General features: G+C 41.2%; 1 protein-coding gene across 1 annotated transcript in view; it reads right to left on the bottom strand.

Moving 5' to 3' along the window:
- Nucleotides 1-15,407, bottom strand: part of FAP (fibroblast activation protein alpha) — a 114,250-nt gene that overhangs the window by 63,104 nt on the left and 35,739 nt on the right. The window contains exons 5-12 of the mRNA XM_077272828.1: nucleotides 14,411-14,485; nucleotides 10,347-10,399; nucleotides 10,176-10,248; nucleotides 8,970-9,090; nucleotides 6,870-7,024; nucleotides 6,113-6,213; nucleotides 5,770-5,905; nucleotides 5,192-5,236 (exon numbers count right to left, since the gene is read on the bottom strand). Coding sequence (XP_077128943.1) covers nucleotides 5,192-5,236; nucleotides 5,770-5,905; nucleotides 6,113-6,213; nucleotides 6,870-7,024; nucleotides 8,970-9,090; nucleotides 10,176-10,248; nucleotides 10,347-10,399; nucleotides 14,411-14,485 — 759 coding nt within the window. The remainder of the gene's footprint in view (nucleotides 1-5,191; nucleotides 5,237-5,769; nucleotides 5,906-6,112; nucleotides 6,214-6,869; nucleotides 7,025-8,969; nucleotides 9,091-10,175; nucleotides 10,249-10,346; nucleotides 10,400-14,410; nucleotides 14,486-15,407) is intronic.

The following is a 15,407-nucleotide window of genomic DNA, read 5'->3' as shown; positions in this document are numbered from 1 at the left end:
AGAAATTGGACCCCAAAAGTTGTTGTCCAATTTGTCCTGAGTATGCTGGTACCCCATATGTGGGGGTAAACCACTGTTTGGGCGCACGGCAGAGCTCGGAAGGGAAGGAGCGCCATTTTGCAATGCAGACTTTGATAGAATTGTCTGCGGGCGTTATGTTGCGTTTGCAGACCCCTAATGTACCTAAACAGTAGAAACCCCCACAAGTGACCAAATTTTGGAAACTAGACCCCCTAAGGAACTTATCTAGATATGTGGTGAGAACTTTGAAAGCTCAAGTGCTTCACAGAAATTTATAATGCAGAGTAGTGAAAATAAAAAAATATATTTTTTTCCAACAAAAAAGATTTTTAGCCCCCAAGTTTTTATTTTCACAAGGGTAACAGGAGAAATTGGACCCCAAAAGTTGTTGTCCAATTTATCCCGAGTACGCTGATGCCCCATATGTGGGGGTAAACCACTGTTTGGGCGCACGGCAGAGCTCAGAAGGGAGGGAGTACCATTTGACTTTTTTAGCGCAAAATTGGCTGTCGTGTTTGGAGACCCCCTGATGTACCTAAACAGTGGAAACCCCCCAATTCTAACTCCAACCCTAACCCCAACACAGCCCTAACCCTAATCTCAACCCGATCCATAATCCTAATCACAACCCTAACGATAATCACAACCCTAACCCCAAAACAGCCCTAATCTCAACCCTAACCATAACCCTAATCAAAACCCTAAATCCAACACACCCCTAACCCTAATCCCAACCCTAACCCTAATCCCAACCCTAATCCCAAACGTAACACTAATCCCAACCCTAATCCAAACCCTAACCCTAATCCCAACTCTAACCCTAACTTTAGCCCCAACCCTAACTTTAGCCCCAACCCTAACCATAACTTTAGCCCCCGTCGTCACAAAAAAAGTTCAATGTAACCTTTTTTTTGTACGTCGCGTCCGCCATTTCCGCGGATGCGTGGCCGTAACTCTGCCCCCTCCTCCCCAGGACATAGACTGGGCAGCGGATGCGTTGAAAAACTGCATCCGCTGCCCACGTTGTGCACAATTTTCACAACGTGCGTCGGTACATCGGGCCGACGCATTGCGACCGCCCCGTACCGACGCAAGTGTGAAAGAAGCCTTAGGCTACTTTCAGACATAGCGCATTTTTGAGCGCTATTTTGCGGGCGCTTTTCAAAAATGCGCAATGTCATTTTCGTCTGCCGGCAAAGTGAATGAGAAATTCACTTTGCCGTTCAGACACACCGCAAAAAAACGCGGCGCTTTTGTCTGCAAACACTCCGGCGTAAAAAGAATTGACATGTCAATTCTTTACGCAGCGGCGTGTCTGCGTATTCCCCTAGGGCCCCATATTACCTTCCACACACAGCGCCTTTGTCCTGGGTGTCGGCGTCTTTGTACGGAGGGGTTGACACCCAGGACCGGACGTGACGTCGGACAGGAAGAGGGAAGCCCCCACCCCCCAGTGAAGCAGCATGGAGTCCTTCTGTGTGTGTGCGTGTGTGTGCGTGTGTGTGTCCCCATGCGACGCTAGTGCCACCATTGTGCTAAGTCGCCGTATGGGACTACTACTCCCATCCGGTATTAGGATGGGAGAGTTGTCCCTGTGTCCGGCGACTTAGCACAATTGTAAAGTTACACAAAACACCTACACACAATACACATACATGACACACAGTACATACAACATATAACACAGAGTATATACTCACCAACAGCACACTTGTAGGCGAAGCCCTCGATCCTCCAGGAAAAAATCCAAAAATAATAAACCAAATTCATACTCCCTGTCCGCAGAATCCATAAAACGAGTGTCCCACGCCGATCGGCTGCTCTCCGGCGATACACTGCCAGGAGCGATGCTCCTAGCAGTGTATCGCGTACTGTTCCGGAGTTCAATGACTCCGGCGTCTCGGTTAACAGCAGTACAGCTGCGTTGAACTTTCCCACGCAGCACTGCCGTTAAGCGAGAGTGCCGGGGTCAATGACCGCCGGTAAACTCGCTCGCGCATGCGCAGTGACACACCGACAGGAACTATGGCTCCTGTCAGTGTGTTGCTGCAGCCGTGGAGAGCAGACATATCTCTGGATGTGTCTGTTCTCCATGGAAAATCTTGATACGTGGCACTTAAATATGTGGCAATTAAATACGTGACACGTGGCACTTATACGTGATACGTGTCACTTAAATACGTGGCACTGAAATACGTGATACGTGGCACTTTGATACGTGGCACGTGTCACTTAAATACGTGGCACGTGGCACTGAAATATGTGGCACGTGGCACTTTGATACGTGGCACGTGTCTCTTAAATACGTGGCACGTGGCACTGAAAGATGTGGCACGTGGCACTTTGATACGTGGCACGTGGCACTTTGATACGTGGCACGTGGCACTGAAATATGTGGCACGTGGCACTTTGATACGTGGCACATGGCACTTTGATACGTGGCACGTGGCACTTTGATACGTGGCACGTGGCACTTTGATACGTGGCACGTGGCACTTTGATACGTGGCACTGAAAGATGTGGCACGTGGCACTTTGATACGTGGCACGTGGCACTTTGATACGTGGCACTGAAATATGTGGCACGTGGCACTTTGATACGTGGCACGTGGCACTTTGATACGTGGCACGTGGCACTTTGATACGTGGCACTGAAATATGTGGCACGTGGCACTTTGATACGTGGCACGTGTCACTTAAATACGTGGCACGTGGCACTGAAATATGTGGGACACGTCGCACAAAAAAGTTACATGTAGTTTTTTTGTGTCGACGGTCCGCCGAAGCACGACGCATCCGTCGCACGACGGATGCGACATGTGGCAATCCGTCGCAATGCGTCGCTAATGCAAGCCAATGGAGAAAAAACGCATCCTGCAAGCACTTTTGCAGGATGCGTTTTTTCTCCAACGACGCATTGCGACGGAAGCCAAAAAACGCTAGTGTGAAAGTAGCCTAACCCTAACCCTAGCCCTAACCCTAACCCTAAATTTAGCCCCAACCCTAACCCTAACTCTAACCCTAACCCTAACCCTAATTTTAGCCCCAACTTGTCTTCTCCTGCCGGCCGGCAGATGGCAGCAGATGGCGGGCGCACTGCGCATGCGCCCGCCATGATGAAAAAGCCGGCTGGCAGGAGAAGACAGAAGAGGACCCAGGGACCCCGGGTGAGTATGATAGGGTCCCCGAATCCCCCTATTTCTCTGTCCTCTGATGTGCGATCACATCAGAGGACAGAGAAATAACTGATCGCTTTTTTTTTTTTTTTTTTTTTTGCGGTCGCCGGTAAACTGTTAATTACCGGCGATCGCAAAGCAGGGGTCGGTGCAAATCGACCCCGATCATGTTCTTTGGGGTCTCGGCTACCCCCGGCAGCCGAGACCCCAAAGAACATCCGGGTGCCGGGCGGCGGGCGCACTGCGCGTGCGCCCGCCATTTTTTCCCGGAAAAAAGATGGCGGCGCCCATGGGGAGACACGAGGAGCACCGGGGGAGGTAGGTAAGTATTGGGGGGCTATTGGGGGCCATCGGGGACCACATTTCTCTGTCCTCCGATGTGCGATCACATCGGAGGACAGAGAAATTAAACGGCAAATCGCGTTTTTTTTTTTTTTGTTGCGACCGCCGGTAAACGGTTAATTACCGGCGATCGCAACTCGGGGGTCGGTAAAAACCCCCCGAATCATGTTCTCTGGGGTCTCGGCTACCCTCGGCAACCGAGACCCCAGAGAAAATCCGACTCTGGGGGGCGCTATTCACTTTTTCCACAGCGCCGTTAATTAACGGCGCTGTGGTTTAAGTACCCTTAGCGGCCGCCGTTAAAAGGCGTATCGGCGGTCGTTAAGGGGTTAGGTGGTAATAATAATAATAATCTTTATTTATATAGCGCCAACATATTCCGCAGCGCTTTACAGTTTAACAGTTTCAAACACAACAGTCATAGGTAACAATGTTAACAATACAGTAATAAAGCAAAATAAGACAAAATAAGAGGACCCTGCTCGTGAGAGCTTACAATCTACAATGAGGTGGGGAGATACAAGGTACAGGTGTGTATTTACAATGATGTATTTACAGTGATGGTCCAGCCATCTTCAGGGGGTGGGGGGTAGATGGAGATAGTGAATGGGCTACACACACACAAACCTAAAATGACTGATTAGGGAACGTGATAGGCCGCTCTGAACAAATGTGTTTTGAGCGAGCGCCTAAAACTATGCAAGTTGTGGATGGTCCTAATATCTTGGGGTAGAGCATTCCAGAGGATTGGCGCAGCACAGGAGAAGTCTTGGAGTCGGGAGTGGGAGGTACGGATTAGTGCAGAGGTTAGTCGAAAGTCGTTTGCAGAGCGCAGCGGTCGGTTAGGCCGATAGACAGCAATGAGGGAGGAGATGTAAGGGGGTGCCGCACTGTGGAGAGCTTTGTGGGTGAGAACAAGTAGTTTGAATTGTATCCTGTAATGAATGGGCAGCCAGTGTAACGAATGGCGAAGAGCGGACACGTCCGAGTAACGATTAGCCAGATGGACGACCCTGGCTGCTGCATTAAGGATGGACTGGAGAGGGGAAAGTCGCGTGAGGGGGAGGCCAATTAATAGAGTTGCAGTAGTCCAGACGGGAGTGGATTAGGGCGACAGTGAGAGTTTTTGTTGTCTCCATGGTGAGAAAAGGGCGTATTCTAGAGATGTTCTTTAGGTGTAAGCGGCATGAGCGGGCAAGAGATTGTATGTGGGAGGTGAAGGAGAGATCGGAGTCAAACATAACACCCAGACAGCGTGCCTGCTGCCTAGGCGTTATTATGGTGGTATCACTAATGCACTAATGCACTAATACTTCCCTGCTCCTAGCATTATACTTACCAGCCACCATCTTCTGTTGTTCCTGGTGCCACTCTGGGCCTGATCCGCCATCTTGTGACCACAGCTTTTGACAGTGCAGAAGTCAGGGCTAACAATCACAAGGTCTCAAGGTAAGTCTATGAGAACCTCGTTCTGGCCTTGTTCTTGCTGTCATAGACATGTGACCTCTGGCTCGCCCAGCAAACACTTAGAGTGATCCCCCAGGTAACAACCAACAGAAGACGTCTTGATTCATAAAGTTATTTGCACTTGTTATAGAACACGCCTGTATAGTATATATATATATATACTGTAAAGATATTAAAGATACATACCACACCAATCCATCCCGTCTTACTTGCTTCAACATGTTGATAATTCTTAGGAGACATCAAGAAAAAAATTAGTACTGCAGTGAAGGAATACATAAAGTATCGATAGATATTTTAGTGAATTCTGTTGGTTAACGCAAATAAATATGAGAAAAGAAGAAAGAAGGAAGGAAGGAAAGAAAGAGAAAGAAAGAAAGAAGGAAAGAAAGAAAAAGAAAGAAAGAAAGAAAGAAAAAGAAAGAAAGAAAGAAAGAAAGAAAGAAAGAAAGAAAGAAAGAAAGAAAGAAAGAAAGAAAGATGGAAGGAAGGAAGGAAAGAAAGAAAGATGGAATTAAAGTTTAGTTCATATATACATACATACACACATATATTTATTTAGATTTATGTGCTCATATTAAAGGAAAAAAAGACAACAGAAGGAATTATTAAGACAGAGTCCAGACCACGGAGCTACTGTATATACGGTATATAAAATAAAAAATGGTAGCACTCCCATTTTGAAAGGGTGAATAAATAGTATTTATTCCAAAGCTCATTGCCATTTTTTATTAGATAGATAAATAGTTAATATCACCATGTACCTTTGGACAAATCCATTTATTTGAGCCTTGCTCATAGTCACATATTGATATAACTGATATGTTCTGTATTCTTGTCACCCACTGTACACCGACTCTCTCATCCAATATCCACGTCACCCAGCTGAAGCAGTATTCACTGTAGATGAAGCATATATATATATATATTAGTATGTATTTTGTCAGCCTGTAATAGTCAGTAATAGAGAAAGATAGATAGATAATAGATCGATAGATAATAGATAGAGAGATAATAGATAATAGATAGGTAGATAATAGATAGATAGATAGATAGATAGATAGATAGATAGATAGATAGATAGATAGATAGTTTTTTTCTGATTACCTTGAAGAAATGAGTGAAGGTACAGGCACTTGCATTTTGGTATATGATGGATCATTAACTCTTACAATAAAAAGTTTGACTTCTGGATTTTTCGCTCCTGCCTTTTATTGATAGAGATAGAGATTTTTATTCCAGCTTTATGTACATTTCTGCTTTCTGTATAATATATTGATTCTAGTAGCTGAGTTAATATACGCAATCTTTCCCCACCTGTTTCTCTATAAAACACTGAAAACCTGCAGCTGCATCTCCCTCCACGTCTTCAATTTACTTTATTAGGGCACTCATATAGTTTAGAAAAGAAATCAGAAAAAAGTAATTTCTGTGTTGTGGAGTTGAGAAGCTGCTATAGGTGTCTAGTAATGGCGTACGCCACTCTCCCCATTGAGAACAATATTTCAGTTCATCTGAAAGTGCATGTGTATCTGAGGACAAAGACATATATCATATGTTAGATATTGGTTGTGCATTACCAGCTTTATCCTTGGCAGACTTAGTTGGAAAACTTTTGAGATTTCTGAATAATTTGAGAGAAAAATAGCTTTATGAATGTTATCAGATGAGATCTTAATCAATAGTTCTATTACTAACACGATCCCCTGTGTACCTGAACTAATTATTCATTTTTTTTTTACCACTGTACTAGAATTTCTAAAGTCACGCACTGAGAAAATCGATTAGAAGTTAAAATTGACTTTATTATATTGTATATCACAGATCTCAAAAATAATGCTCTTCATATATATAGAATAGTTACCTTTGGATATGGTATTTTGACAGTTTTTGGATATTGGTCTTCACCATAGAGAGAATATTCTATTAGAGGGACATCGTTATCATTAAACTGGACAAAGGCAATAAACTTGCTATTTGGAGACCACCAGATAGCGTACTTCGAACCCAGCATTTCCTCTAAAATAAAGAAAATAGGATAAAAGGGGTGAACACCTATCACAAAATGCTAATTGTATAATTGCGGACGTCTGACAATTAGGACCCCCACTGATTTTGAGAATAGAGGAGCCTCTTTTTGAGTGGGGCAGTAGTATATGTGCGTGATGATCACACTTCTCCATCAAACACTTGTATGGGACTTATGGACCTGGATTGCCAATCATTCAAAACTTCCAGGGCAGTACATAAAAAGAGGGCTTTTTTTTCCCACATCCATTAAAAAAATATAAAGCGTCTATGATTTTTTTGAAGCTGAAGAAACTTTTACAGGTTATTATGACTGTAAATATCATGATTTTACAATTTACAATGAATGCAGCTGATGTCTTCATATCCTGGGCACTCCGGTTTCCTCCCACATTCTAAAGACATACTGATAGGGAATTTAGAGTGTGAGCCCCATCGGGACAGCAATAATAACGTCTGTAAAGTGCTGCGGAATATGTTAGTGCTATATAAAAATAAAGATTATTATTATTATTATTATATCACAATTAGGCTCTGTAGACATTTATGGTCATAATGATTTATTACGGTTTCCCAATGTGTTCATCAAAAATATTGTATGTCCCCATCTCACGCGACCCCCCCAACGAACCTATCCATTACAGTAAATGGCTGCCCACTCTCCCCAGTCCCACAAGCTCGCTGCCTCGGGGTAATCCTTGACGCTGATCTCTCCTTCAAACCACATATCCAAGCCCTTTCCACTTCCTGCCGACATCCGTACATTCCTCAACCAAGAATCTGCAAAAACCCTAGTCCATGCCCTCATCATCTCTCGCCTTGACTACTGCAACCTCCTGCTCTGTGGCCTCCCCTCTAACACTCTCGCACCCCTCCAATCTATTCTAAACTCAGCTGCCCGATTAATCCACCTGTCCCCCCGCTATTCCCCGGCCTCTCCACTCTGTCAATCCCTTCACTGTCTCCCCACTACCCAGAGACTCGAGTACAAAACCCTAACCATGACATACAAAGCCATCCACACCCTGTCTCCTCCATACATCTGTGACATCGTCTCCCGGTACTTACCTACACGCAACCTCCGATCCTCACAAGATCTCCTTCTCTACTCCCCTCTTATCTCCTCTTCCCACAATCGTATACAAGATTTCTCTCGCGCATCACCCCTACTCTGGAACCCTCTACCACAACACATCAGACTCTCGCCTACCATCGAAACCTTCAAAAAGAACCTGAAGACCCACCTCTTCCGACAAGCCTACAACCTGCAGTAACCACCAATCAACCAAACCGCTGCATGACCAGCTCTATCCTCGCCTACTGCATTCTCACCCATCCCTTGTAGATTGTGAGCCTTCGCGGGCAGGGTCCTCTCCCCTCCTGTACCAGTTATGACTTGCATTGTTTAAGATTATTGTACTTGTTTTTATTATGTATACCCCTCCTTACATGTAAAGCGCCATGGAATAAATGGCGCTATAACAATAAATAATAATAATAATTTTTGGATACGCTGTCCAGAAGAAATAAAAAGTCAAGTTGGCAATCATGTTATGGACTCCAGCTAGGAGCAGGAAAAACAACAGGATGGATAAATGACCTATGCACACTTCTCATTAGTGGTCTCAGATAATGAAACGATTTTACCACTAAATAGATCCCAATATCGCCGGGATCAGCCGACAGCCCAATGTCTATGGGGATCTTCTGGCTCTCGCCAGACAGATGATGTCGAGGGAGAGAAGGAATGGGCTGTTAGATTTCCAAGGACCAAACCCCCAGGAGATAAGTCACCGGCAGAGGAGTCAGGCTTTCATAGAGAACAAAGGAGCGCTTGGTCAAATTCCTGTGTATGGGGGAGTCGGGAGAGAGTGCTAACCAATATGTAAATCCTATCCAAATCAGGCTCCTATCAAGAATAAAATAGATGACTTACCTTCATAGACCCAATCTGGAATTCCATTAAATATTTCATTTTCTTTCCCATCATTGGTTAATTGATTGGATGATTGTCCGGGTTCATGTCTTAAATAAATATTATTATCCAGAACATACACCTAAAAATAATAAAAAAGAGAAAATATATATACTTTTTTTTAAATTACATTAAATGAAAATTAATATTCTGTAACAGAATAAAAAAAATTAACCCCTTTCCGACATCGGGCATAATAGTACACTGATTTCAGACTCCCCCTGCTTGGTGCAGGCTCCGACACTGAGCCCGCACCTTTCCGGGCACATGACAGCTGATATATACAGCTGACATGTGCTCACAACAGCCACGGGTGGAATCGAGATCCACCAGTGGCTGTTAACTAGTGACAGCGGCATTTAACTCGCGCTTCTGGCAAGCCCGCCGGAAATCCCATTGGTGATCCCATCACATGATTGTGGGTCACCGATGGGTTAGCATGACAACCCAGATTGCTATGAGCACCGCCCGGTGGTCGGCGCTCATAGCAAGTGAGCATTTCTGCTACATATAGGCGAGCTGATCATTGTCTGTGTGTAGTAGAGCCGATCGGACAAGTGCAGCTTCTAGTCTTCCATGGAGACTATTGATGCATGCAAAAAGAAAAAAAAATGTTTTAAAAAATATTAAAAAAGAAAAAAATATAAAAGTTCAAATCACCCCCTTTCCCCCCATTCAAAATAAAGTAATTTAAAAAATCAAACATACACATATTTGGTTTCGCCGCATTCAGAATCATCCGAACTATCAATATAAAAAAAGAATTAATCCAACCGCTAAGAGGTGTAACCAGAAAAAAAGTCAAAACGCCAGAATTACTGTTTTTGGTAGCCGCAAAATTGCATTAAAATGCAATAAAGGGCGATCAAAAGATCGTATCTGCACCAAAATGGCATTATTGAAAACATCAGCACGGCACACAAAAAATAAGCCATCGCCCAACCCTAGATCACGGAAAATGGAGATGCTACGGGTATCGAAAAATGGCCCTATTTTTTTCTCTTAACAAATTTTGGAATTTATTATTATAGCACCATTTATTCCATGGAGCTTTATATGTGAAAACAGGGAAAAGTAATAAAAAACAACTACGATACTCAAACAATTCAAGTCACCAACTGGTACAGGATACATTTTCATATTATCCCACTTTAAAATTCTACTTACCAATTTGTGGCCAACTGGTGACCAAGATATGTGCTGAATGTTATGAGGTAGTTCATTTGCTTTTATAAATACTCTGTAAAATAGATACAAAAAAATGGTATCACTGACAGATATATATATATACAATGTATTATGAAATATTTCCAGTAAAAAAATAAAATCAATTCTGACCCATTCTCTATATCGTAAATGTTGTATGTTGCTGTGTAAGAGTATCTCCATTGCTGAAAAGACATTAGCAGGAAACATGATTATTATTGTTACTTCAAAGATAATTGATTTCCAGAATATAAAGAGAAAAATCATACATTGTTGTGCGTTTTACTACAATCATTAATTAGTTTTGATTTTAGATCCTACTGTGAGATCAAAGCCAAATTTGTAAAATCTAGTTTGCTGAATATATAGTTTGAAGGAGTTGTCCACAAGTTTGATATTGATGATCTATCCGTGAGATAGGTCATCAGTATAAGATCGGTGGGGATCTGACAATCAGCAGCCCCACCGATCAGCTGTAATCAGCTCTATCAGCGACTGGATATAAACAGTGTAGGGAGCAGAACAGCACAGTCTCGTACTGTTTAATAACTCAACTCCTATGCAATTGACCGGCCCCCCACCGATCTATCCTAATGGTAGGTCTTCAATATAAAACATTAAACACCTTCTTTAAACCTGCAGCTAAAATTAATTTTTACATTAGACAGGGATGATCTCCCACCCCTTCCCCTCCACAAAAGTCAGACACCTGGGAGGAGATCTCAAAAGGATTGCCTCATGAAGAGGGCCTATGTTAGGTCATGTAGATATCAAAGAGAGTGTGCACTTTTGTTGACAACCTTCTTTGAGCCAGAATGGAGAACTTCTCTATAGTAGCTATTCTGGAGAAATCAAGCTACAAATACTGTTCTAAATTATGAAAAACAAAAAAAATTGTAAAAAAAGAAGTAGAATCCAATGGCTATGCACGGAAAGAAGTTCGTGTTAGCAACAAACGAGCAGAATCAAAGAGGGAACGGTATCCAGCAACAGATCCATCGGTAAATAATTATTTAAAAACAAAAATCTTAGTTAAAATTATGGTAAAAAACATTAGTTTAGAAAAAAGGCAAGTAACTCATGGCCTTACCTGATTCAAACCAACTGGTTCTTAATCTTAGCTCAGAGTGTGAACCAGTCGGGTTAAAACGCCTAAGGCCATGAGTTGCCCGGGTCACTTGCCTTTTTTCTAGACTAATGTTTTTTTACCATAATTTTAACCATGTTCTACATTAAAGATTTTTGTTTTTAAATAATTATTCACCAATAGATCTGTGGCTGGACACCTTTCCCTCTTTGTTCTAAATTATGACTCCACTCTGTGTGCTTGCGCTATGTTTTATACAAAGTCAACCATAATTTTGGCAAAATTTTGATTGGAAATACACTTGTAGCAAGTCACATTAATTTGTAACTTATCTCAGCATGTCTGTATAAAATGGATTTACATTTGAAGGAGTAATCCAACCATAGATGATCTTTAGACCTGTAAAACTGCATTTGAACAGTCATGATGCAGCCACATTTAAGTGTCCGTATTACACTGGCTACAACCAGGCTTTTGGAAGTTAGGCTAGACTAAATATTAACCACTATAGAAGCCTATAATGACCTGGGTTCAGTTAATTTGAGCAGTCGGAGACTAAGTGAGTGATACATGATCACGTTAATGGAGTCCGTGAGTTTGGACTACTTACAAAATTTGGGAAATATAGGCTGTGGCACTCTCAAGAAACACTAACTCTCTTCTCTTTTGTGAGTTTTTGGTTTTTGGAAATCTTTAACAGAACATTCTAAAGTTGGCCACACACACTGGATAAAAGTTGTAAGCCTAGAAGATTTTGGCAGGATTGGATGATGATCTAATGGACATGTGAGTCTCCTGACTCTTCAGTAATGTCAGATGTTAGAGGGGAAAAAGAACAAACTTGTTGGATTTTGACATTGCTGCTGAAGGTAAGGGTTTTGGTCTCAACTTCCATCATTTCCTAATTTTAAAATAAAACATGTAGTCATCAAAAATGGTGAAACTGGAAGAAGTATGGAAAGCTTTGGTTAATTTCCCACCTGGTTGGCTTAGCGTTACATTGTATTTGTCACATAAATTGTTTGCTAAATTACTCTTAGCCCTGGCATCTGTACAAATGGTTTTCTAATAACGACACACTTAAATGACATTAGCAGAGAACATCTTTGGCTAAACATTTTAAAGAGACTCCACCTAAACTGAGCTTAAAGAGACTCCATTGTGGGCCAGAAGTTACTCCTCTCATAAAATGCATTACAGACCTATTTGAGACACATTGTGATGAGCTCATGCTACCTTTTTCTACTTTTATGTGGAATTATTTTGTTTTATTTCTCAGAGCAACATACAATCATGAGAAAAACTAAGCACTCCTCTAAATTCTATGGTTTTACATATTAGGATATAATTTTAAAAAATTCTGGTTCTAGACTGTCTCAAACTTCAGAAAAAACACCCTAAAACTAAGCCAAAAATGCAAAATTAATGTGTGACAAATTAAGTACATCCTTACAGTTTGCATAGAAATTAAGATGGTAAGTAGCAGTGAGGAGCTGCTAATCAAATGCCCTTGAGTAATTGTTAATCAGCAAGTATGATCATCTCAATGAAAGCAGAAATTTTGACAGTTTCCTGATCATGTGCGTTCAGCCATGTATTAAAACAATGCCATGCAGGAAAGACATCATGATTCTATGTGTGAAAAAGACTTGGGTATACTAACAGATCACAGACTGCACATGAGTCAACAGTGTGATGCAACAGGAAAAAAGCCAAACACAAATCTAGGATGTATTAAGAGAAGTATAGAGTCTAGAAATTATTATCCCCCTCTATGCCTCCTTAGTCAGACCTCATCTGGAATATTCGGTCCAGTTCTGGGCACCATATTTTTAAAATGTTATTGAAAAACTGGAGCAAGTTCAGATAAGAGCTATCAGGATGGTGTCCACACTGCCAAAAATACCAATACCTGGTTTAAAAACAACAGTATCGTGCTTGATTGGCCAGCAAACTCGCCTGACCTTAACCCCAGAGAGAATCTATGGGATATTGTCAAGAGGAAGATGAGAGACACCAGACCCAACAATGCAAATGAGCTGAAGGCTGCTATCAAAGCAACCTGGGCTTCCATAACCCCTCAGCAGTGCCACAGGCTGATCGCCTCCATGCCACGCCGCATTGATGCAGTAATTGATGCAAAAGGAGCCCCGACCAAGTATGGAGTGCATTTACTGAACATACATTTCAGTAGGCCGACATTTCAGATTTTTAGATCATTTTTCAAGCTGGTGTTCTAAATTATTCTAATTTACTGACATAAACTGAACTGAAATAATTTTTTTTTTGACGATATTCTAATTTTTTGTGAAAAGCACCTGTATATATATACGATATATTCTGGCCATACGCACAATCATGGCCAATATACATATATACACACACATAGTAGCAGGCAACCCCTTTAAGGATATGTTCACATGGAGCAGAACTGTGCAGGGACAATTACAGCAGTGAACTGTGACTCTGCCCTGAATTCTGCAGATTTTGATGTAGATTTGCCCTTGTGAGTAGGGTAAAATAAAAAAGAATACTGTACTTTAATCACCTTCACTGCTAATGACAGCCTGGTCTTTGCCAATTTTTGTACAACCCCGCTTCCTGCATGTCATGTTTTATGTTAGAAAGAGAATGGCCAATGAAAATATGGAAGTGACAGTTCAGGTGAGTAAATAGTTGTTTTCTTTCTTTGCAAAAATGCTTAGCAATATTTCATTTTTTTAGTTGTTGTACAGTTTTCCTCAACTGCTTTTTTGACATAACCGATGATGACATTAGCAGGGGTATGCGAACACTCCTGTCACTCAATAAAACACCTAAACTACAGCAAGCCCTCTGATAGCTGAACCCGCAAGAAGACTATAAAGTCATAGAATGTGCAACTAGTGTGTAACTAGAGTTACAGGTTTCAATCAAACCCTGAAGTCTGAATCAAATATTTGCCATCAATGGGGGAAAAAAAACGTATTTATATGCACTTACTACAATAATAGCAATATTACCAGATTTTTTTTAAAAAAAGTACTTGGACATTTCTATACATGGATACTGAACAATATTCTCTATATCTGTAATCCTGAGTGACATTGAATTGAAACAATAAAATTACTTTTTTGTAGTTGCTTTCGAGGGCAGCAAATTTTCTATCTGGAGATATGAAATAATTTGTAGCGTTCACGTCATCCTGTAAAAAGATGAAAATGAGAAATAACTCATTTGTGGGTTTTTTGTCACAGATAGGTACTATTCATCTGTCTGTCTAATTAGTCTAATTATCATATATCTATCATCTATGTATCTTTCTATCTATGCATCTATTTATATAGATATCTATTTATGTATCTATCTTTCTGGCTTGTACATAGAAATATAAAGACTGATAGATATGACAAAGATTAGAAAAAGAGCAGGTGCATCTCACAAAATTAGAATATCAGCAAAAAGTTAATTGATTTCATTTCTTCATTACAAAAAAGTGAAACTCATATATTATATAGAGTCATTACAAACAGAGTGATCTATTTCAAGTGTTTATTTCTGTTAATGTTGATGATTATGGCTTACAGCCAAGTCAAAAAGAGACACCAGACCCAACAATGCAGACAAGGCTGCTAGCAAAGCAACCTGGGCTTCCATAACACCTCAGCAGTGCCACGGGCCGATCGCCTCCATGCCACGCCGCATTGATGTAGTAGTTGATGCAAAAGGAGCCCCGACCAAGTATTGAGTGCATTTACTGAACATACATTTCAGTAGGACAACATTTCGGATTTTAAAATCATTTTTTTCAAGCTCTTATTATAAAGTATTGTAATTTACTGAGATAATGACTTTTGGGTTTTCATTGGCTGCAAGCCATAATCATCAACATTAACAGAAATAAACACTTGAAATAGATCACTCTGTTTGTAATGACTCTATATAATGAGTTTCACTTTTTGTATTGAAGAACTGAAATACATTTTTGATGACATTCTAATTTTGTGAGAAGCATCTGTATCTAAATATGATATAGATAGATAGATAGATAGATAGATAGATAGATAGATAGATAGATAGATAGATAGATAGATAGATAGATAGATAGATAGATAGAAAATTGAAGT

Source organism: Ranitomeya variabilis, chromosome 7 (genome assembly GCF_051348905.1).
Source record: "Ranitomeya variabilis isolate aRanVar5 chromosome 7, aRanVar5.hap1, whole genome shotgun sequence".
NCBI classification, from domain to species: Eukaryota; Metazoa; Chordata; class Amphibia; order Anura; family Dendrobatidae; genus Ranitomeya; species Ranitomeya variabilis.
Note: the sequence above shows the minus strand (reverse complement) of the source record. Positions and strands in the feature narration are given on the sequence as shown.